General features: G+C 42.6%; 1 protein-coding gene across 1 annotated transcript in view; it reads left to right on the forward strand.

The window, feature by feature from the left end:
* The window catches only part of SNX9 (sorting nexin 9), a 99,372-nt gene that overhangs the window by 68,761 nt on the left and 7,760 nt on the right, over positions 1-22,851 (forward strand). The window contains exons 10-14 of the mRNA XM_077755072.1: positions 6,456-6,586; positions 11,653-11,756; positions 13,014-13,117; positions 17,515-17,592; positions 21,881-21,957. Coding sequence (XP_077611198.1) covers positions 6,456-6,586; positions 11,653-11,756; positions 13,014-13,117; positions 17,515-17,592; positions 21,881-21,957 — 494 coding nt within the window. The remainder of the gene's footprint in view (positions 1-6,455; positions 6,587-11,652; positions 11,757-13,013; positions 13,118-17,514; positions 17,593-21,880; positions 21,958-22,851) is intronic.

The raw sequence follows: 22,851 nt of genomic DNA on the forward strand, positions 1-22,851 counted from the left end.
CACAAGATCATTATTATATAAACCCCCCTCTCCCTTACATCCTGGAGGGAAGAAAAAGGAATGCCAAGTAGATGATCTCATATTTCTGTGCCCTTGATAATCCATCCATGCAGAACTTACAGCTAACCATTTTTATTTGTTGAGAGATTTTTGTTCTTTGTGAAATAATATTGAACAAATCTGGTTTTATTCCTGGGTGCCGAACGGGTATACTCACATACTTGGTGAAAACCCAAGTACGGTTCATTGAAAATGGAGAATCGGAAATCCCCCTCCCCCCACCTTCGTTCTAGTTTTCTGGAACCTGGTAGGAAAATCCTAACAAGCACAGAATAATATCTGGAGTCAGGTTTTGAAAATAAACCAGCTACATCAGAAAATTTTTCAGGAGGAGTAAGCTTTATTTTTAATTCATTAATTAATTTCAGTCAGTGAGTAGGTTATAAACTCTTGGTATAATTCACTTTCTCGCATGAATTCAGTATAACCCAGCTTCATGCGGACTCACTGGGTCTCTTCTTTCCAAGGGATGAGACTTTGTTTCTTCATAGTCTAAGCTTCTGTAGCACTTAATCTCTACTCCTAGTAAGTGCAAAATTTGAAGTATTTTAATATATATGAAGTGTCCAGACCCATCGTGCTGTTTACATGACACTTTCTGAGGCAGTGAGTTTTTGTGGTGTGGATCCAGATTGCTCTTCTCGCTAAAAGAAATTTGTCCTTATTTGTACTTGTCATTTCTAAAGGAAAGGCCAGTCTATATTTTTTAAATTTATTTTTAAATGTATATACAGTAAATTAACTCCTTTTGGTGTATAGTTTTTACGAGTTTTGGGGCACCTGGGTGGCTCAGTCAGGTAAGCATCTGACTCTTGGTTTCAGCTCAGGTCATGATCTCACAGTTCATGAGTTCGAGCCCCACATCAGTTCCCATGCTGTCCGTGTGGAGCCTGCTTAAGATTCTCTCTCTCTCTCTCTCTCTCTCTCTCTCTCTCTCTCTCTCTCTCTCCCCCTCTCTCTCTCCCTCCTCTCTCTTTTTCTCTTTCAAAATAAATAAATAAACTTAAACATAACCAAAAAGTATTTTTAAAAAAAGTTGTGACAACTACCACCATATTCAAGGTATAGGAAGTTCCGCCACCCTCCAAATTCCCTTGCGCTCCCCCTTATACTCAGCCCCTCCCCCTAGTTCTCACCCGGGGCAACCCCAGCGGGTTCTTTGTCTCCGTAGTTTTGCCCTTTCCAAAATATCCTTATACATGGAAGCATATAGACCTAGAGCAGGAAGCAAGAAAAATCTCATACAACCTAACCTTACTCCTAAAGGAGTTAGAAAAAGAAGAACAAAGTCCAAAACCAGTAGAAAAAAGGAAATCATATAGAGCAGAAATAAATGAAGTAGAAACTAAAAAAACAGATCAGTGAAGCCGGGTGGGGGACGGGGACTGAAAAAAAAAAAGGTTGCGGGGGCGCCTGGGNGCGTATAGTGTGTAGTCTTTTGATTAAGGCTTCTTTCTCTCGGCATTGTGCATTTGAGATACGCACAAGATGTGTGTATCAGTTTCTTTTTATTGCTAATTCCATAGTTTGTTTATCCATTCGCTCGTGAAAAGTATTTGGGTTTTCAGTTTGGGGCATTTATAAATAAAGCTGCTATAAACATTTACATACAAGTTTTTATGTAACCGTAAGCTATCCTTTCTCTCGGGTGAATCCCTAAGAGTGGAACGACAGGGGCATTTGGCAGGTATATGTTTCATGTTAAAGAAATTGCCACACTGGGGTGTGTGGGTGGCTCTGTAGGTTAGGCATTCGACTCTTGATTTCGGCTCAAGTCAGGGTCTCACGGTAGGTCGTAAGATCGAGCCCCACATTGCACTACACACTGAGCATTGAGCCCGCTTGGGATTCTCTCTCTCTCCCTCTCTCTCTGCTCCCTCCTCCCTCAAAATAAATAAATAAACATTAAAAAAAAAAAAAGAAATTGCCAAATTGTTTTCCAAAGTGGCTGTACCATTTTGGAATCTGCCCCCAGCAGTGGATGAGGGTGTCAGGACCCCCACATCCTCACATGCGCTTTTGATAATGTCAGTTTTTCTGTATCTGAACAGTCTATTAGGTATGTAGTGGTACCTCATCATGGTTTTAATTTGCATTTCCCTTATATACCTAGTGTTGAGCATCTTTTCATCTGCTCATTTCCCTTCCATGTATCTTCTTTGGCGAAATGTCTGTTTAAATCTTTTGCCCGTTTCTTATTAGGTTTTCTCATTATCGAATTTTGAGAATTCTTGACATTCTGGAAGTAATATAATTTGCAAATAATTTGTCCCAGGTGTGGCTTATCTTTAACAGATATGTTTGTGTTTTTCACATAACAAAAAGCTTTTAATTTTAATGAAGTCCAGAGTACCAATTGTTTCATTTATGGATTGTGCATTAGGTATCATGATGAAAAGCTGTATGTATGCCTGATACAAGTTCAAGCTGATATTTTCTTTGGAAAGTTGTGTAGTTTTAGGTGCATTTTGAGTCGTGTTTGTGACGTGAGGTATAATAAGTAGAAGTTTACGTTATGCGTCTTGATATCCAGTGGTCCTAGCACTGTCTGCTAAGAAGACTATTCTTTCTCTGGTGACTTCCTTTTCGTTTTTCAAAAATCAGTTGAACATATTTGGTTTTATTTCTGGACAGGACTCTGCTCTGTTAATTTATGTGTCCACCCTTTTGCCAACACCACAGTGTCTTGATTCATGTAGCTCTAGAGTAGATCTTTAAATCAGGTGGTTTAAATCCTCTAATTTGCTGCTTTTTCAAACAATTTTAGGCTATTTTTCTTTTGCCTTTCCATATAAAGAGTCCATTTGCAGATATTATAAATAATCATGCTGGGACTTTGGTATATATACAGCTTGTAATTGTTATATCTTCCTAATGTGCCTTTTTTATTCCCTGTGTTAGACACTATTTTGTCTGATATTAATACAGTCACTCCTCTCTTAGAGTTGGTTTGCATGCTGTATCTTTTCCCATCTCTTACTTTCAATCTGTTAGTGTCTTTGAATCTGTCTCTTGTTCACAGCATTGTTGGAGCTTTTTTATCAAGTCTTGCAACCTCGGCATTTTGATTGGAGTTTTTAGACCATTCATATTTAATAATTGCCGACTCAGATTTACATTTGCCATTTTGATATTTGTTTTCCATGTGTCTTGGTTGTTCCTCCTTTATTGCCTTTCTTTTGTGTAAAATATTTTCTAATATGCTGTTTTCATTCCTCTCACTTTTACACTGAATTTTAAAAATGATTTTCTTAGTGATTGCCTCAGTGGATGCAATGTGCATCGTTTTAAGAAAAAAATTTTTTTAATGTTTAGTTTTGAGGACAGACACAGTATGAGTAGGTGAGGAGCAGAGAGAGAGGGAGACATAGAATCCCAAGCATACTCCAGGCTCTGAGCTGTCAGCACACAGCCCTACACAGGCTCAGACTCGTAAACCACAAGATCATGACCGGAGCCGAAGTCGGATGCTCAGCTGACTGAGCCACCCAGGAGCCCCTTTGTGCATCTTTTTGTAAAGTTATAGTGCACTTCAGATTAATACTCAGTTGTAATAAAATTGATAGAAACTCTTCTCCATTACAGCTCCGATTCCCCCCTTTTTATGCTACTTTCATCATATATATTATAAATCCAACAACATGGTGTGATAACTACTGCTTTCTACAACCTAATGTCTTTTAAAGAAGTTAAGAGAAGAACTTAGGAAAAAAACGCATCTTTTCTGTTAGCCCACGTATTCCTGGTACTCTTCATGTCTGCCTGTGAATTTGGGTAATTTCCTTTTAGCCTGTGGTAATACTTTTTAGTATAGCTCTGCTATCAGTTAACCGTCTCGTCTTTATCTGAGAATGTCTTCATTTTGCCTTTATTTTTGAAGGATAGGTGTACTGGTTATAGAGTTCATGGCTGGCTGTTTTCCTTCAGCATGACGAATATGTTTTTCCATTGCTTCTGACCTCCATTGTGTCAGATGACAAATCAGTCCGTTCTATTAATTACACACACACACACACACACACACACACGTGTCACACTCCACTATACATCATGAGTCATTTTTCACTTGGCTGCTGTCAAGGTTTTGTTTCTGTCTTTTACCAGTTTGACTCTGCTGTATCTTGGTGTGAATATATTCTCATATTTATCCTATCCAGGTTTGTTGAGCTGCTTGGAAATGCAGATTAAAATTTCCCATCAAATTTGGGAAACTTTCCCCCATTATTTCTTCACATATTTTTTTTTCCTTTCTCTCTTCTCCTTTCGGGACTCCCATTACAAGTATGTTGGCCTGTTTTATGTTTTCTAAAGTGCTGTTCATCCATTTTTTTATCTCTGTCCTTCAGATCAGATACCTTCTATTGCTGTGTCTTCAGATTCACTGACTCTTTCTTCTGCTGTCTTGAATCTGCATTTGAGCCTCTGTAATGAATTCTTAATTTCAGTTATTGCCTTTTCAGCTCCCAGTGTTTCATTTTATTTATTTATAAGTTATCTTTCTTGAGAATCTTTATTGTTTGATTCCATATCATTTTTCTCTGCATTTTTAAACATGACTTTAGTTCTCTGAATGTATTTCTGGAATCTGCTTTGTCTGCTAAATTCAACATCCAGGGACACTTAGAAACGGTTTCTGTTGACTACTTTTTTGTCGGTATGGGTTATACCTTGCTGTTTATTTGCATATCTCTTAATTTTTTATTGCAAACTGAAAATTTTAGGGAATATATTTTAGCAACTCTCGATTCTGATTTTTTCCTCTCTGAAGGTTGTCTCTTCTACTTCATGTTTGTTTGTTTGTTTGTTAAGTACGTTGCTTAGGCCAAGTCTCTGAAATCTCTCTTCCCTGAAGTTGAATTATTTTTGTTTTTTCTTTTAAATTTGGCTCCCTGGAGTTCACCCTTGTGTCTGTGCAGATTAGCAGTAAGCCTGCCTCCAGCCAGTGGGACTACTGTCCCCTGTGATGGATCTTTGGGTAGGAAGTGCATGCAAAGATCAGGTACTTTTCAAGTCAGCCACCCTGGCTTTTACTTTCTTGTGGGCCTTTTGTGTCTCCTTTCCAAGTATGTGCAGCCTCAGAATTGGCCAGGAGTGTATGGCTGACTAGGATTCCATCTGGTCTCCACTGTTCCTGCCCACAGCCTCAGCCTGGAATATTCTCGGCTCAACCACACAACCTTGGCTGGTGGGGCCGTTGGCCCTCTCTGTTCACCGGCCCCTGGATTGTCACTGCCACCCCCGCTGAGTGGGAGCAGGTCCCGCTGCTCCAGGTCAAGTGCACCTTTTACCTCACCAGGGAACCTGCAGCAGCCAGTCTTCACAGCCCGCTCTACACTGTCAGAACCTCCTTGTTAACCAGGGAGAGGGTGGGGGGGCACGGGGGCCATCGGGGAGGTGGGATCAGCCCCGCGCCAGACAGAATGCCATAGATTTCCATGAAGTTCAGCAGTTTTGCAAGTATAAACACTTCTCAGATGGCTGTTTGCCTTTGGTTGATTTCCAGAACGCTTATTTTTGGTTCTGGGTTCTGTCCAGCTTTATAATTGTTTTGAGGGGATGGGAATAACGGATTGCCTCACTCGGCCGTAGCTGGTATTTTCATCTCCAGGAACCTTTGAACGAACAGTGATTTTGTTTAGTAGACTGAAAACATTTTCTGTGTTCACTTGGTGTTTGGTATGTCAGGCTTATTAAGCTGATTTTCTGCTTTTAAAACAGAAATATCACTCATGGGGCTATGTTTTAGAATAGTCATCGGTTCTGGGATATTAACTCTCCTGCATTCATGAAAAAATTGCTTTTCCTGTTTTTGGTTTAAGTACATTTAAGAAACAGAATAAAGAGCTATAGTCTTGAGCTACTTTTCATGAATACTAAATTTAAGTTGAGGTTATATTGCATTTGGACACATTTTAAAAATATAACAATTTTATGTACTTTGTAAGAATTACTAATTAAATTCCATTTTCTCACCCCTTTCCTGCCTATAAGGCTTCATGTGGCCATGCCAGGGCTTGGCATAGTCTTAGTTTATCAGAAAGAGAAAGTGTTTCGTACTTAGATAAGATTTGCTTTTAAATTTGTTGAATACTCAGGGATCCTTGAAGAAAATAGTGTTTGTGGCTGTGATTTTTCTTGTCACAGCTGCAAAGTTTGTTAATTTGTGAAATCAGAATCTCATTCTTAGAAACTAAAAAGCCTGTCATCTCTCTTTCCTGTGGCTCTTTGAGCATCCGCAGTGTTACAGCTCGTTTTTAGGTTAGTGAAAAATCACCATGGTTTCACCTTTTACTAAATAACTTTTCCAAGGTCCCAGTAGACACAAATGGCTTTTCCTTTGTGGTGACAATAATCCGCTTTGGACAGTGATGTGCATCACTCTGTCCACCTTGCAGGTCGCTTCGAAGAAGAATTTATCAAAATGCGCATGGAGAGACTGCAGGCGTGGATGACCAGGATGTGCCGTCACCCCGTCGTCTCAGAAAGTGAAGTTTTCCAGCAGTTTCTAAATTTCCGAGATGAAAAGGTAGGACCTTTTGTTATGACGGTCGTAGATCATCTTGAGAAGTGTCACGTTCATACCAATTTTATGTCGGAAAGTCAAAATTATGTTGACTCACTAGTTCTCATTTCCTCCAAAAACAATGAGGGGACAGAAACTGAATCCTAAGCATGGGAATTGGTCATAGTGTGTGGAAGAATGGTTTGCCATCAACTGGGAATGGATTTGCCCAGAGCGGGCGGGAAGGGAAAGATAACGACAGGATGAGGAATTAAAATTTTTCTGGATGCTTCTAAAACATGGGATAGGCCCCAAACTATGCAGGATGTTATCAGCGGGAAGTGAGGGAAACGGAGTGACTGATTTCTTATGATCACATTTTGACCCTGCCGTGTAATAACATTGTGAAACAAAAAGTAGGTTCAGCATTGGACCATCCTTCTCCAAGCCAAGTCATTTTTCCAGAAGGGTAGTTGCAAGTCCAGACTAAATGCTGGTCTCTCTTTGTGCCCACGGATAGTCATTCTGCCAGGGACCGCGTCGTCTTTCTTGAAGGTCAAGAAACCATTGACTGTTGGGCATCTCACTGTTGTCTGCTTTGGAGATAGTTTTCTCTCTCCATAAGCTTTTATTCTAAGTTGTACCTTTTTATTCTGTAAAGATGTTTTCTCCATATTTCTCTCATAACAAGTATGACATCTTAGAGAACAAGGTAAAGAATCTATACAACGGAATACTACATGGCAGTGAGAAAGAATGACATCTGGCCATGTGTCAGCAACATGGATGGAACTTGAGGGTGTTATGCTGAGCGAAATAAGTCAGGCAGAGAAGGACACATACCATATGTTTGCACGTATAGGAGGATTAGGAGGAACTTAACGGAGGACCGTGGGGGAGAAGAAGGGGGGAAGTGGTGGGGGAGAGGGAGGGAGGCAAACCATGAGAGACTCCTGAATACTGAGGGCTGTTGGGGGTGGGGGAGAGGGGAAGAGGGGAAATGGGCATGGAGGAGGGCACTTGTGGGGATGAGCACTGGGTGTTGTATGGAAACCAACTTGACAATAAACTATTTTAAAAAAATAAATAAAAATAAAACTGGGGGAAAAAAAGAATAAAAGCACAAGTTAGCTCAGATGCCAACAGCAGATAGGAAATGTGTTACAATCCTAGAAAAAAAAAGTCACAAAATTATTTTCATGTGTTATTAAATTAAATACTGGAATATTCTGTACTTTGTTGGAACTTTCAGGCAGAGATTTACTTGCTAATCTGCTTTGTAGTACTTTTCCCTTGTTAATGTGAACACATTCGTTAGAAGTGTAAATAATCAGGCTCTGTGTATGTTTACAGACCTACACGTACACTTAATACAGTATAAATATTTGGGCCTTATTTTCAGTTACTGCTTATTTCTAGCATTGGCCGGCTCATTTGAGTGTGTGGCATGTGAGCAGGCCCAGAACTGGAAAACATTGAGGTTCTTCAGCATGTTTTGGTCAAGTTTGTAGGTCTAGCCTCGCCCCTGCTCTAGAAAAGTCTGGTTTCTCTGGTGAGATGTGATGTGATGTCAGCCCCAGCACGCCGTGGGACCGTACTGTGGTGCGACCAGGCTCTTTGAGGGAGCTCTTTCCATCGGTTTCTTTGGAGAGACAAAGACTACATGGCATCCCCTCCCAACTTTGTTGCCTCACCGTTTACCCACGGGCTGTAACAGAAGTCCTGATATTCCAAGACCTGATTTAGAAAGTGCTTCTAAAGGTTGTGTTTTATACAGAATCTTATTATCTTAAAAAAGTAACAAATCCAGACACTGGGGTTTCAGGTGGATTTGATAGAATAGGAAGAAGAACGAACTTGGAGTCAGGGCACCTGAGCTCTGGTCCAGGCGCTGCTGCTAGGTCCCTCTGTGATCTTGACCTCAGCATTTGATCTCTGGGTCACAGTTTCCTCACCTGTTAAGTGACGGTGTAAAACTAGATAATCACTGAAAGCGGTGATTCTTTGGCCAGAAGTAGTTTGTGTAGATGGATGGACATAGACCATCTCTAAGACCTGAGGAAAAACTACAAATCAGTGGTTAATAAGATAGCTGGGTGTAAGACAGCACATATTTGCATACCAGCAATAAACACAAAATGAAAGTCTAAAACAAAAGTATTAACAATAGCATTAAAAATATCTATAGGAATAAATACAAGAAAATGTACAAAAAACTCTGCATAAAAACCTATGACATGGCACCTGGTTAAGCATCCAACTCTTGATTTCAGCTCCAGTCATGATCTCACAGTTCGTGAGATTGAGCCCCATGTCGGGCTCGTGCTGACAGTGCAGAGCCTGCTTGGGATTCTGCCTTACCCTCTCTCTCTGCCCGCCCCTGCTTGCATGTGCTCTCTCTCGCTCTCTCAAAATTAATAAACTTAAAAAGAAAAATAAAGCTATGAAGGATGCCTGGATGGCTCAGTCAGTTAAGCATCTGACTCCTGGTTTGGCTCAGGTCATGATCTCACAGTGAGATCAAGACCGACATTGGGCTCTGTGCTGACAGCTTGGAATTTCTCTCTCCTTTCTCTCTCTGCCCCTTCCCAGTTTGCAGCCTCCTTCCCTCCCTCCCTCTCAAAAAAAAAAAAAAAAAGTAAATATTAGTAAATTTACTAATTAGTAAAAATTAGTTTCATTAGTAAATAATGAAACATTATTTAGAGAAATAAGACCTAACTAAGTGTTCCATGGAATTGAGGAACAGAAAAGATGCAACATGTGGAAAATCAGAGCACTAAGAATAGCCAAGGTACCCTTGAAAAAGAATGAAGTGGAAAGAGGGCTTTATTGGATATGAGGACTCATTTAAAGCTAAAATAACTTTAAAAGTGTGGTATTGGCATTGTTAGACATACAGATCAGTAGAACAGAATAGAAGGGACACCGTGTAAGGCAGAGATGGTACTAAGTCTGGTGGGGATAGGACAGTCTTTCCAGTGAGTGGTGCTGGGTCACATGGGTGGCATCACTGGGGAAAAATGAAATTTGGTCCCTACCTCACAACAGTCTACTGTTGATTTTGTTAAGGTTGACATTGGTGTTGTGGTTATGTTTTTAAAAAGCGGTCTTCTATATTAAAGTTCTATAATGGCCTTCTCTGTTAAAGGTATTTATAGGTGAGGGGCGCCTGGGTGGCTCAGTTGGTTTAGAGTCTAACTTTGACTCAGGTCATGATCTCAAGGTTCGTGGGTTCGAGCCCCACATCAGCGTCTGTGCTGACAGCTCAGAGCCTGGAGCCTGCTTCCAATTCTGTGTCTCCCTCTCTCCCTGCCACTTCCCTGCTCGTGCCCTGTCTTTCTCTCTCAAAAATAAATACACATTTTTTTAAAAAAGGTATTTATAGGTGAAATGATACCAAGCCTAGACCTCCAATAAAATCAAAAGAAAAAAAAAAAGTAGAATGGAGGAGAATAGAAAAAACAAGATTGGCAAATGTCGATATTTGTTTCGCCGCTGAGTCTGAGAGGGGGGGATTATTAGACTTTTCCCTGTACTTTTATATGTATTTGGAAGTTTCCATTGTATAAAGCTTAAAAAAAAATTATTTCCAGGTGGTTTGCAAGTCTAATGTGAAAGGCAACACATAAAGCTTCTAGAAGGTAACATAGGGGAATATCTTCATACCCCTAGGGGAGGGAGCGATTTCTGAAATATGACACAAAAATAACTAATCATACAGGAAGAGGTTGATAAATTAGACTACATTAAAATTAAGAACAGCTGTGTATCAAAGGAAGCCTTTAAAAGTGAAAAACAAGCTAAAGACATGAACATTTAGAACCAACGGAGGGTTGCCTTTTCGAATATACGAAAACCCATACAAATCCATAAGATAATCAGCCCAGTTGTTGGGTTGACTTGGTAATGTACTTCACCAAAGTCATCAACAGATGTATGGGAAAGTACTTGATCTCATTAGTCATCAAGGAAATGCAAATCAGAAGTGCGGTGTGACTATCCCTACGCAGGAGCCAGAATGGCTGACAGGAAGGACTGGCCAAAGCTAGCGTCTTAGTGAGCTCAGTCACCCGCTGCTGCCGGTGGGTGTGCAAGTGGGTGAGACCAGTTTGGAAAGCCACCCGGCATTACCTACTAAGGTGAACGTTTCCCGCCCTCGCCGCAGACCTGGCGGATGCACCCACANTGCTGGCAGTAGAATGAACAAACTGGGGAGTGTTCAGAAAGTGATCAATGACCTGCGGCTCTACCAACAGCGCGGCTGTAGGTCTAAGCACAGGTGGAGCTGAAGAGACCAGACACAACACGCGGGTCGGGTGGCCTTTGCCAGCTCAGAAACCCAGCCAGCCCACCGATGAGGGACTCGTGTCTGAATGGTGTAATTTGAAAGAAAAGTGAGGAACTGATAACTGTAAAAGTGGTTACGTTAGTGGGGGAGGGCAGGGGTCAGGAATGGGAAGGGACGCGAGGGACCTTCTGGAATGCCAGCTGGTTTCTCTTGGCCTTGGGGTGGGCTACACGGGTACTCGCTTTGTGAGAATTGGTCACACTGTGTATTATGGCTTTGGGCACTTTTCTGTGTGTGTAGATAGGTAGATAGATATTTATAGATCTATCTTACAGAAATACATTTTTTTTTAAAATAGCTCATAATATTGGTTCCCATCTTACATTTTAGGAAAGCTTTAACTTTTTTACGAAAACATTTAACCTAAAGCTTTGAGGCACTTGGTCAGGACAAACAGCGGGTTTTGTTCACTGTTATATTGCTGTGCTTTGGGAAAGGACAGGGACTGAGTCCCCTCGCTCTGAAGGGACCTGGGCTCGCAGGGACCGTCCTGCGTGTTGGCACGCGTTCGTGTACAGAGATGACATCTGGGGTGTGCACACTCCCTCCGCGAGGAGGGCGATCGCGGGGGGGCTCTGCTGACAATTAGGGAGAGAGTCTGCCAGGGAGCCAGTCACATTCGGGAGATTTGAAAGACCTGTTTATGCTTAGTCCTCGGTAACNTGACCTAAGCGAAAGTCGGATGCTTAACCGACTAAGCCACCCAGGTGCCCCAACGTTATAACGTTCTTACTTGCAGGAATGGAAGACTGGGAAGAGGAAGGCCGAGAAAGACGAGCTGGTGGGTGTTATGATATTTTCCACCATGGAGCCAGAGGCCCCCGACTTGGAGTTACCAGAAATGTAAGAGAGATTTTGAGCCTTTCCTTCCTCCCAGAGCTGNGTGGGGTTAAAGTCTGCTTCCTTTTTACCTTGAAGTCTGTGATTTCCTAACGGACACGGCGGTTTCTAGCTGTCGCTGATAACGCATGATCAAACCAAGTGGCACAGAGCCAGCGCCCACCCACGTAATATTCGACAAGGCAGAAATCTCTGAACATTGCCTCAAAGGAAGCAACCCTCTAACCTGCAGTTTTGTGCTATTTTTTAATCTGTTGTTTCTAATTATGTAATTTTTTTTTTTTAATGTAGGCTTGGGTGAAAATCTGGAGTAGTTCCTTTTCTGTTTCAAGACTAACTAGAAATCTTAGGGCTTTTTTTAAGAAGTTTTTTTTTTCTTATTATAAAATTCTTGCTTATGTGTTACCAACTCTATAGACAAGGGTGAAAAAAAACCCACAGTCTTACAACTATCCAGAGAGAAAAATCGTGGTAATATGTTGACCTAGATCTACAGTCTTCCCAAATCTCCTCCGTGTGTATGTATCTAAGAGTAAAATTATTTAAGCAAAAAACACCTAACTCTATGCATTCTATTTTATAAGTTGCTTTTTTTTTTTCATTTAGCATTATATTGGGGTGATTTTTTCAGGTTGGCATTTTTTACATCCTCAAAGAACAGAGTCGTTCAGTGTCACTCAGATGGTTGTGTATCAGGTCACTTTCTCCAATTATTGAAGTACTTGTTGGAATGAATGAACTACTTGATGGCACCTCCAGTGACAGAATTCCACCAAATAAGATATTCAAGAAACCGTGATTTCCTTTCCTTTAGAATAATTTTAGTTAAAATTCACAGTGAATTGAGAGGAGAAAATAAGCAGAGTTTTAAAATTTAAATGGCAGATTTTTACATAATTCTTTTTTTTTTTTAAGTTTATTTTGAGAGACAGAGACAGTGCAAGTAAGGTTGGGGCAGAGAGAGAGAGAGAGAGAATGAATGAATGAATGAATGAATGAATGAATCCCAAGGCTCCCTCTCACAAACCATGAGATCATGACCTGAGCCGAAATCGAGTCAGACACTTACCGACGGAGCCACCCAGGTGCCCCCATCAAGCCTGATTAAAGGGCCGTCGCTACAGTGCAAAGAAACCCAGTCCTTGAGGTTATGTTCGGGGCCAGTCTCCCCCACCCGTGTTGATTTTTCTCCTCTTGCACGTCACGCTGACCATGTGGTAGCAGAGTCAAGGACGTGCCATCTTGTGTTTCGCCCCACAGAGAACAGAAGTGCGATGCTGTCGGTAAATTCACCAAAGCCATGGACGATGGCGTGAAGGAGCTGCTGACCGTGGGCCAGGAGCACTGGAAACGGTGCACAGGACGTAAGTGCCGTCCTCGCGGCCGCTTCTGGGTTTGTAGGCGGCACACAGGCCTGGCGTGGTGACCGTGGCCACGCTGGGGAGCCTCCACTCCCCAGGAGTGCACGTCGCGAACCGCAGTGACGCTGCACCCCTGGCTCTCCGGCGGCCCTCACTGGTCAACCCTGATGAGACCACAGAAACCTGGTCCAACAAAGCCGATTCGAGAACGCTCACAAAAACACCGGGTCCCCTTAAATGTTCCTAGTTATTCGGAGGTTATCATCTGTGAATAATTCAGCTTTTCTGCATGTTTAGAGAATGCTTGTTGTTTTTAATGTCATGACTTCACCTTTCCAGTTGGTAAGGTGTCGTATATAGACCCTTCTTCAACTTACGACAACTTTTACGGGCTTACATCCCGAGAAGCCCATCGTAGGTGGAAAATACCCTGGGTCAAAAATGCGTTCAATGCACTTAACCTACCGAATGTCACAGCTTAGCCTGGCCCCCCGACAGGTGCGCGGGACCCTTACGTCAGCCTGCAGCTGGGCAAAGCCGTCTCACACACACAGCCGATTTATAGAGTGTTGCGCATCTCACACTGTACTCAGAGTGACAGGATGGCTGCACGGGTGCAGAATGCTTGTCGCGTGCCGGCTGTGTACCCCCGTGGTCGCCGGCTGCCCAGTGTCACAAACGGGGCCCTCCCACATGTCCCCAGCCTGGAGCAAGATCCAGACTCAGAATTCCAAGTACAGTTTCTGATGAATGCGTACCACTTTGGCACCATCATAAAGTCAAAAAACTGTTAAGTCAGGGGCCATCTGTATGTGGCTACAGAACTGATTATTAGGAAAAGGCAGGATGCGGGGTCAGACCAGGGGGAGCAGGGTGAGGGGAGGTGCACCGCCTGCTCTTCCGCGGGCCTCCCCCAGCTCCTCCCCACACCTTGCCTTGGTTTCTGGATTGTCATTCTGCTGAACCGTGTTGTCCTGTGTCCCTGGAGCCTTGCAGCTCTTGTCACACAGCCCAGGCTAGGAGCGTGGGGTCAGCACCCCGCAGCTGCCTTCTCACCCCTGAGGCCCCGCAGGCTGCGCAGGCGCGGTCACCGCTGCACTAGCGCTTCCACGCCGTCCGCGGCCACAGGCTCTCGGCAACTTCCTCCTCTGCGTCCATCCCGCCCTGCGTCCATCCCGTCCATCTCTGGTTGCCACACGGCCTCCAGAGCCCAGAGGGAGAGCTGAGCTCTCGTCGTGGGCCGCTTGTGAGAGGCTCCGGAGAACGAGGTGCTGTGAGTCCCTAACTAACCTAACCTAGTACTGAGGCCAGTAGGTCGGCCACAGGCAAGTACCTAAGAATTTGCTGGCCTTCAGCTCCCGCACCCTGTAAGAATACTAGTTGTATTCNGTTTTTGTGTTTTTTTTTAATAAAAATGGCTTCTACTTTGAATTGTAAGAACAATACCCACTTTTCAACTGTGGTACTCAGCATAGGAAGGAACTTAATTGTCCATTTTGTAAAGATGTTTTTTAACAGGTCGTATTTTTTGTTTAAGTAAGAGAAAAAGAATAAAATTGGAAGTCAGGAGGCGCCTGGGTGGCTTAGTCGGCTAAGCGTCCGACTTTGGCTCAGGTCATGATCTCACGGTTCATGGGTTCGAGCCCCGCGTCGGGCTCTGTGCTGACTGCCAGCTCAGAGCCTGGAGCCTGTTTCAGAGTCTGTATCTCCCTCTCTCTCTGACCCTCCCCTGCTCACACTGTCTCTCTCTCTCTCTCCCCCCTAGAAATAAATAAAACATTTAAAAAAAAATTGGAAGTCAAAAAATAATTTTAATGAATAAGAAACTGAATGTGGAGTAACTTGTGAATGAATTATTAAGCTAGCACAGCAGAGTTAATAGCAATGTTAAGATCTGTAAAATCCAAGCCCTACATCAGGAGTTGGCAAACTGTGGCCTGCAGGCCAAATCTGGCCTGAAGCCGATTTTTGTAAAAGCGGAACACGACTGTGCCTGTTTATTTACGTATTGTCTGGGGCTCCTTTCCCACTACAGTGGCAGAGTCGAGTACCTTCGACAGAAACCTGTGGCCCCACAGAGCCTGAAATATTTACTGTCTGGCCCTTTGCAGGAAAAAAAGGCCTTGGTTATACTGAATGGCCCTCTACCACTCACATAATACTTTATAGCAACAAAAACCACACAGGTGCCAGCTGTTAGTGGGGGGGGGGCAGATGCTGGGAGTGATAACAGCTGCTCCGTTGTCATGGGAAAGACCTGTGATGCTGTCCCTTAGATACAGAAGTAAGCACCACTGCAGCAATGTATACAATGCAAGCCTTGGGTCACAGGGAGCTAACTCAGCACGGAAGGGGGAGTGACATTCACTCAAATAGTGACTTCATTTTGATTTGGTTTGATGTTTATTTTTGAAAGAGAGACAGTTTGTGAATGGGGGAGGGGCAGAAAGAGAAGGAGACACAGCATCCCAAGCAGGCTCTAGGTTCTGAGCTGTCAGCACAGAGCCCAACTTGGGGCTCGAACTCACAGATCGCGAGATCATGACCTGAACTGAAGTCGGATGCTCAACTGACTGAGCCACCCAGGTATTTCATTTTAAAATCATTAATTTTAGCTGTAAGCTCTTATGAGGCCATAATAATAATAAGTTGTTTAAATCTGTAAGTTCTTTGAAAGCTATTCCCTATATTTTTTGACATATTTTGAATACAAATCCTCCAATCAAAATTTTAAGGGTATCACAAAAGTCTCGGCTTCTGATTTAATTTAAAGAGTTAAATCCCTTCTGTCTAGTATCTAGTCAAGTTCAGGTTCCATATAAGCCATAAGATAAGATTTATGAAATAGAGGCTATTGGCGTAAGGCTGCCCTTTTGGGGGGGGGAAAGGGAGAGTTGAAGTGCTTGATATAGGATTTAATTTAAGCATATCTTCTTTCTTCTTTCTCATGAAAGAGTTTCTTAAAATTCCTAATCTGTAAAGGGAGGAATTAGCATATACTTGGTGTGGTGAAGCACTTGACAGGTATCTTTAACCCCATGTATGGAGGCCAACACTGAGTTACAAAAAGATAAACAGTTTATTAAAAGTAAGCCAATATGGTTTGAATTCAGTCTCCTGATTATGGCAGCTTGTAGATCATATTTCAGGTTTTTCTGGACTAGATGTTTTTAAAGAAACATTTGAATTTTTCTTCTTTAATACAGCACTAAGTCTTCCAGTGCAAGCAAGGCTTTCTTTTGAAAAGCAATTGGTGTGTTGAAAGGGATTATTTACAGATGCAGAGAAAATAGCCTAAGATATAGAGACTCTGCTCTACGAAGTTTTCCAGAGTGACTGTAGAATTCTAGAATGTTAGCACTAGAAGGACCTCAGAGATTGTTTCGTTAATCACGTTGTACAGATGAGCAAGCTAAAGCCCTCCTCTCTGATCCTGAGTCCTTCTTCCATATTTTTCTCTACACGTTGCTGCTCTCTTTTTTTTCTTGCAAATAACCGTTCATGCATATATAACAGTAGGGAAAGCAATGTTTTTGGAATCGCACGTGCCAAACCCACCATTTATTGACCCTGGGCAAGTCCATTCACTTTATCTGAGCCTTATTTTTCTAACCCATGAAACCAAGATGTGGTGTGTCTACACCCGATAGAGGGGTTGTCGTGGTGACTGAGTGGAGTACGTGAGTCCTCTGTCAGCTAGGCATCTTCCAAATGAGCTCCCGGCTGCATGGAGGATATGGGCGGCAGTGGTGATGGTTAATGATAAGAGCATCCTGAATGGATAAAGAAGCTGTGATATATATGTACAATGGAGTATTACTCGGCAATCAAAAAGAATGAAATCTTGCCATTTGCAACTACATGGATGGAACTGGAGGGTACTATGCTAAGCGAAATCAGAAAGACAAATATCACAAGACTTCACTCATATGAGGACTTTAAGACACAGAAGAGATGAACATAAGGGAAGGGAAGCAAAAATAAGATAAAACCAGGGAAGGGGACAAAACAGAAGAGACTATTAAATATGGAGACCAAACAGAGGGTCGCTGGAGGGGGTGCGGGAGGGGGGAGGGGCTTAAGTGGGTGAGGGGCATTAAGGAATCTGCTCCTGAAATCATTGCTGCACTATATGCTAACTAACTTGGATGTAAATTTTAAAAATAAATTAAAAAATAATAATAATAGCACCCACCATTTACTGAACGATCCATTAACAATTCATTTTATTTTTAAAAAATCATTTGTATAAAACAAAAATTTTATTAATATAGACTAGACTATTTTGAATCATTTCAAATTTCTTTTATGATAAAAGTAGTCACTTTTAGGAAATAGTCGAATCCCATTTCATTTTGCTCAGGGGACTGGTTAACCGTGGGCTCCTTTTTCTCTTTCAGCATTACCCAAGGAGTATCAGAAGATAGGAAAGGCTCTGCAGAGCTTAGCAACAGTGTTTAGTTCTAGCGGTTATCAAGGTACGTCTGTGTTTATCTGTCGTGGGGACATAAGTATCTTGCGCAGACCAGCCACCCCCTTCACGCTCTTGCGGGCAGAGACTCTGAGTGAAGGGCCCTTGTCACTGACACTTAAATGGGCCGGGCTCCTCCACTCAGGACTCCTGCAGCCTCACTTCATTTCTTCTGAGAAAAGTGGAGCGTTGTCACACTATGTATTTTCTTCTTTGTGCTCAGACACGGTTCTTGTGCTAGAACGGGCAGCTGTGATCTGTCAGCCTCCGCCCTGGCTCTCATCTCCCTGCCAGACTGGAAGTCCCGTCTTCCTGTTACAAAGGCCAGAATTCATCAAGGCAGTTTGGAGGAAAAATTTTGACTTAGTAACAAATTCATGTTGCCTCATGTCTCTCTGCAACTTACAGTTATTTTCAACTTGACCCACGTTGTAGATCTTACCTGTGATATTTCGATCCATTTTACATTTACGTGGACCACACTTGTGAGAACAGGCTAGCTGTTTCCCTTTAAGTTATGGTTTGCTTTTGCTTGGCTTGCCCTGTGGAGCAGGTAGGAAGTCCAAGTATTTGTCAGGTGAGTGGCAATTCATAAATTTGAGTGTGTCCCATCACTTACAGAAATGATAGAATCGGTACTTTGGCCGCGTTCTATGTCCCGATTCCTAGGGAAGATAGGTCTTTGGATGTCAGTGTCTGAGTATTTTCAGGAATGAGAAATTAGTCTCTCACCAAAATGTAAGATTTGGGGCTGCCGTGTATGAATATTTCTTTTGGGCCTGGCTGAATTGTGTCCTATAATCCCAACTTTCAGATTGATGGCAGCATTGCAGATGAGTCACTCTGGCCCCTCATTTTCAGGATGAGGAACGTGGGCCTGGGAAGATGCGCCTCTGGCCAGGGGACCGCAGGGGTTGATGCAGGGCCACTTGGGTGCAGGCAGGACCGAGGGTGCTCTCCTCTCTGTGCTTCTGTAGCGTCTAGATAGGATGAGAGCTTTTGTTCGGAAGACGCTGGACCTGATCGGGCGCTCACTCGTCAGAGCTCCCCCAAACTTGTGCCCTCCTTCAGCCGCACCTGAGAGCTGGGTGTGTTCCGGCCCCGCCCTTCCTCCCTGCATCACCTGTTAGTGCACGAACCCCCATGGGGGAACTGGCCCTGGGAACTCCCCCAGGCTCCGGTCCCTCACAGCAGCCCACATGCAGTGCCTCCCGTCCCCTCTGGCTGGGGAAGGCTCCCTTTTCCACTCGCCGTGCCGTGCTCAGCCCTTTCTGATTTGAGTTCATTTGGATTTTCCTCATTCCTACAGTGACTCGAGGGGGAAGTATGACTTTTGAGTTTAGGTGGTATTATTACCTTGAGGGCAACAGTCTTACAGGTGCCCGCATCCAAAGAAGAATGGAACCGCCCCAAGAGTAGATTTTTAAGCCCAACAATGATCCTTCCAGTAGCTTCCAAGTTTATATAATACACGGACCCACAATTGAGGTCTTTCGTTTCTTGAAGTCACATATATAACAAAAACCATTCAGAGCTAGGTCACAGAATTTGTAAACAGCAATTCACTGGTTCTGGTCGGTGCTGGAAGAGACAAATTGCTCACTCTTCACTTAACGTGATATTTATAGAGGGTGCAGATGCTTGAACCAAAAGTCTCGAAAAGGGGGAAACAGAAGACGTTGATAATCTGAGAAGCAGTTCCTAAAGATCTTCTTTAGTAACTTTATAAAATCTTCCCATGTATTTCTCATTCTGTACATTTTAGTCTGTGTACCTTCAAAATGACCGGCTTCTCTCCAGCGTTTTATATTGTCTATAATTTCAGCCTGAAGCAACCTTGAGGAAAGGAGACATAGAGAGGGCTGCAGGGGGGGGCAGTAGAGGGAGGCCCCAACAGTATGGACAGGAAAGGGACATCCTAGAGGGGAGGAGCCAGTAAGAGATGATCCTTAATTAAGATACTGTGCCTTCTGCACGGTGCCCACCTCTGTATTCCCCTCCGAACCACAAACCACGCTCAGAGAAGCACTGTTTATTTTCTTCATGTTTTCTTGTGCTCAAAACTATCCTCAGTGCACAATCAAATACTCATATTGCAAATGACACTTCATCGAGTATTAAAAGTACCCAATGTAACGTGCTTCGTGTTGAGTATCATTCAACTTACTGGAGATCTTCTTTCTAAAGAACGTTTCAAGACTGGCTTTTCACCTGTCAAGGCAAGTGAAGGTCAGCAGCGTTGAGTACTGTGTCTTACCACGTGTCCCTTTGCTCACATGTGCTGGTGTCTTGGGGACAGTGCTGCGCTCTTTGGTCTTGCAGCACTTCACCCGATTCCACTTCCTGAGAATCCCTCGGATTACATTACATGTAACCTTCCACACTCCCGTTCGGAGTGCCTGAGCCAGACTGGAAACACCCAGAGACCGTTAGCACGGCCTCTGCACAGACGTGTGAGGCACTTCGTATTCTTATGGATCATCACAGAAAATAACCGATAAAAATATTTAAATAGTTATCTTCAGGTGAGGAGAGGAACGGGCATAGAAGCTAGACCTCAGGTTTTATCCTGTTTTATAGATTTTACTTTGGAACAATGTGAATGTTTCACATTTATTTTAGATTTATTGTTTTACATTTATTATTAGAAAACAAATTTAAATGAAAATGTAAAGAAAAAAAAATCCCTTAGGGGGAGGGGGGGAGATGGGCAGGGAGGAGGGCACTTGTGGGGATGAGCACTGGGTGTTATATGGAAACCAACTTGACAATAAACTATTTGTAAAAAAAAAAAAAAAAATGTTTTGTGAAAAATAGATTTTATAAAAAAAAAAAAAAAATTCCCTAACAAGCAAAAGCAAAATGAATCACTGGATTCATCAAGAGGAAGGCGTAACCATGTAGAGGTCCTTCAGAACACCTTAAAACAACATATTTCAATTATACGTCCCTAGTAGCAAGTGTCTTAAAGCCAAAAAGACTTCAAAAATCTCGTTTTCAATTATCATATACTTAGCATAAAATGTTGGTATTGTTATCCTAAAGCTTCTAAAATATTTTACATCGTGTAGGGGAAAGCAAATATGTATTTCTTTTACTGTTGTTAAGAACCAGGCTTTAAAAGAGATAAATATAAAAATCAAAAGTTTTAAAACACGTTGTGAAAAATCCTATAGTCACAAGTTTGAATTGGAAATGTCAATGTGAACTCATGATTTTCCTCGTTTAAAAAAAAAAAACCATTTGCCTCACTCTGCACATTGAAAAGGCCGCAAAATATACAATCCAGGAGCGAGAAGCACCTCTAGCGCCACCCACAGGGGAGTTCTAAGCGCTTCGCTCCACCCAAATGAACCAGGGCTCACAGCGAAAGAACCCAGATGCCAGTTTTGAAGAGCCTTCCCCTGACCTGCAAAGAGAACATTTGAGCATTAGTGACAATAATACTCTCTGTGAAGTGAAGCTTTCCAAGTATGTTTAAGTCCAGATTTCAGTGCTACTGTTTTAAAAAGTTAATCTCCGTTACGTTTGGGGGAATGGTTAGAGGATCAACTCATTATTCTGAAAATGGTGAAGAGAAAGAAGCATTTCATGTGCTTTTTCTCTTCCCGCACCTCAAGGTAAGCAGACAGCTATCTGATAGAGGAAGTGCTTCAGATCGAGAAAGAGTACTAGAAGTGGCAGAGCAAGAGTTTACAAACCTCTCCTCAAATAAAAGCTCGAGATGATACAGGGCACTGAGGGCTGTGTCGTCACCACAGAGACAGTCAGCAGAACCCAGACTGTAGGTACCAGGACAAGTACCTGGTTTCTTCAACAGCCCAAAAAGAAATTTGCAAGAAAAAAAAGGGAAGGAGGAGAAAGAACCTATAGATTGAAGAAACACTTAGACTCTCTGCCATGCGGACGTTCTTTGCATCCTGAAAGCAGCCATCTTGATTTCAAGACACCAGGGGGCCGCACACATGCCTGGATAATTTGTGTCAGGAACAGTTGTCTTTTCTACAGAGTAATGTTGGTATTGTCCTTGCTTTTTAAAGAGTCCTTATCTTTTGGGCAAAAATCATGAGCGAACTGTTATATGGCCAGCAAAAGAGGGAAGTAAAGAGTGGATGGTGCCGGTGAAAAGAGACTGGCCACGAGCTATATTTGGGAAGCCAGGTTATGGGTAGATGGCGACTCATTACACTATCCTCTAGTTTTGAAAGGTGTAGAATTTTCTAGAATAAAATTTTAAAATAAATGAAGAGAAAATAACAACTTTTGACCACTGATGTCACTGTAATGATTTCCAGGCGAAACGGATCTCAATGCTGCAATAACAGAAGCAGGAAAGACTTATGAAGAAATTGCTGGTCTTGTGGCGGAACAGGTACCCACTTAGACATGCGATTCCAGTAAAGATCTTATGCTGTCGAATCCACGTATTTAATTTAAACGATTTTAAAACAAACTTGGCAAATAGATACCCTCCTCTTTTCTATCCCTGTGTCTCTTTGTCCATTGTACTTGGTAATAGTTTTTCTTTGGTTAAGTGAAAGTGCTGGATGAAAGTATCTTCAGGAAATCTAAAGGAATACCTTCCGGTGTGATGGCCCGGATCCATCCTCAGCCATCTGGGGGGTTGGAACATTGTAGCAAGAGCACTGCTCAAGTCACCTTTTGGACCCTTAGCCTGTCTGAGCCTTGCTTCACTCAGCTGGTGGACGCGTAAGGAGAGGTGCCTCACAGGGGTCTCCCCGCTCAGCAGCTCTCAGGGAGAAACACCTGCCATGGCCCCTGGGAAGGAGCGGGTCTCTGTTACAGCCACGGAAGGTTTATTGGGGTTGGCAGTGGCTCAACTCCAGTCCTTTTTTACAGACAACAGATCATAAATTCCCTTACGGGGAATAACCTTGTATGTTGTTTCGAATCCCTAAACTAAAAAAAAAAAAAAAAAAAAAAGTTTTTAGGTGAGTTCTTGAAATAGGTCCTGTGCACACACACTCATGATGGTCAATGCCTACTGCCGCTTGTAGCAAAAGATTAATTTCTAGAACTGTGCATAACATAACTACTAAAAAGTATAATTCAAGACCACTGGAAAATTTTAGGTTGCCACTTAAGGTGATTACCAGATCTTTAATTATATTTTACGTTCTCTGCTAAAATGGAGGCATTAAATCATTACATCTTATTTGCTTGTATATAAACAGTATTCACTAGCTTGTTTCCCCCACGGTGTTATATTTTGAGCCACCTCAAAACAGCTAATGTTGCCAACAAC

The sequence above is a fragment of the Crocuta crocuta genome, unplaced genomic scaffold (genome assembly GCF_008692635.1).
Source record: "Crocuta crocuta isolate KB4526 unplaced genomic scaffold, BGI_CrCroc_1.0 scaffold11, whole genome shotgun sequence".
In the NCBI taxonomy this organism is placed as follows: domain Eukaryota; kingdom Metazoa; phylum Chordata; class Mammalia; order Carnivora; family Hyaenidae; genus Crocuta; species Crocuta crocuta.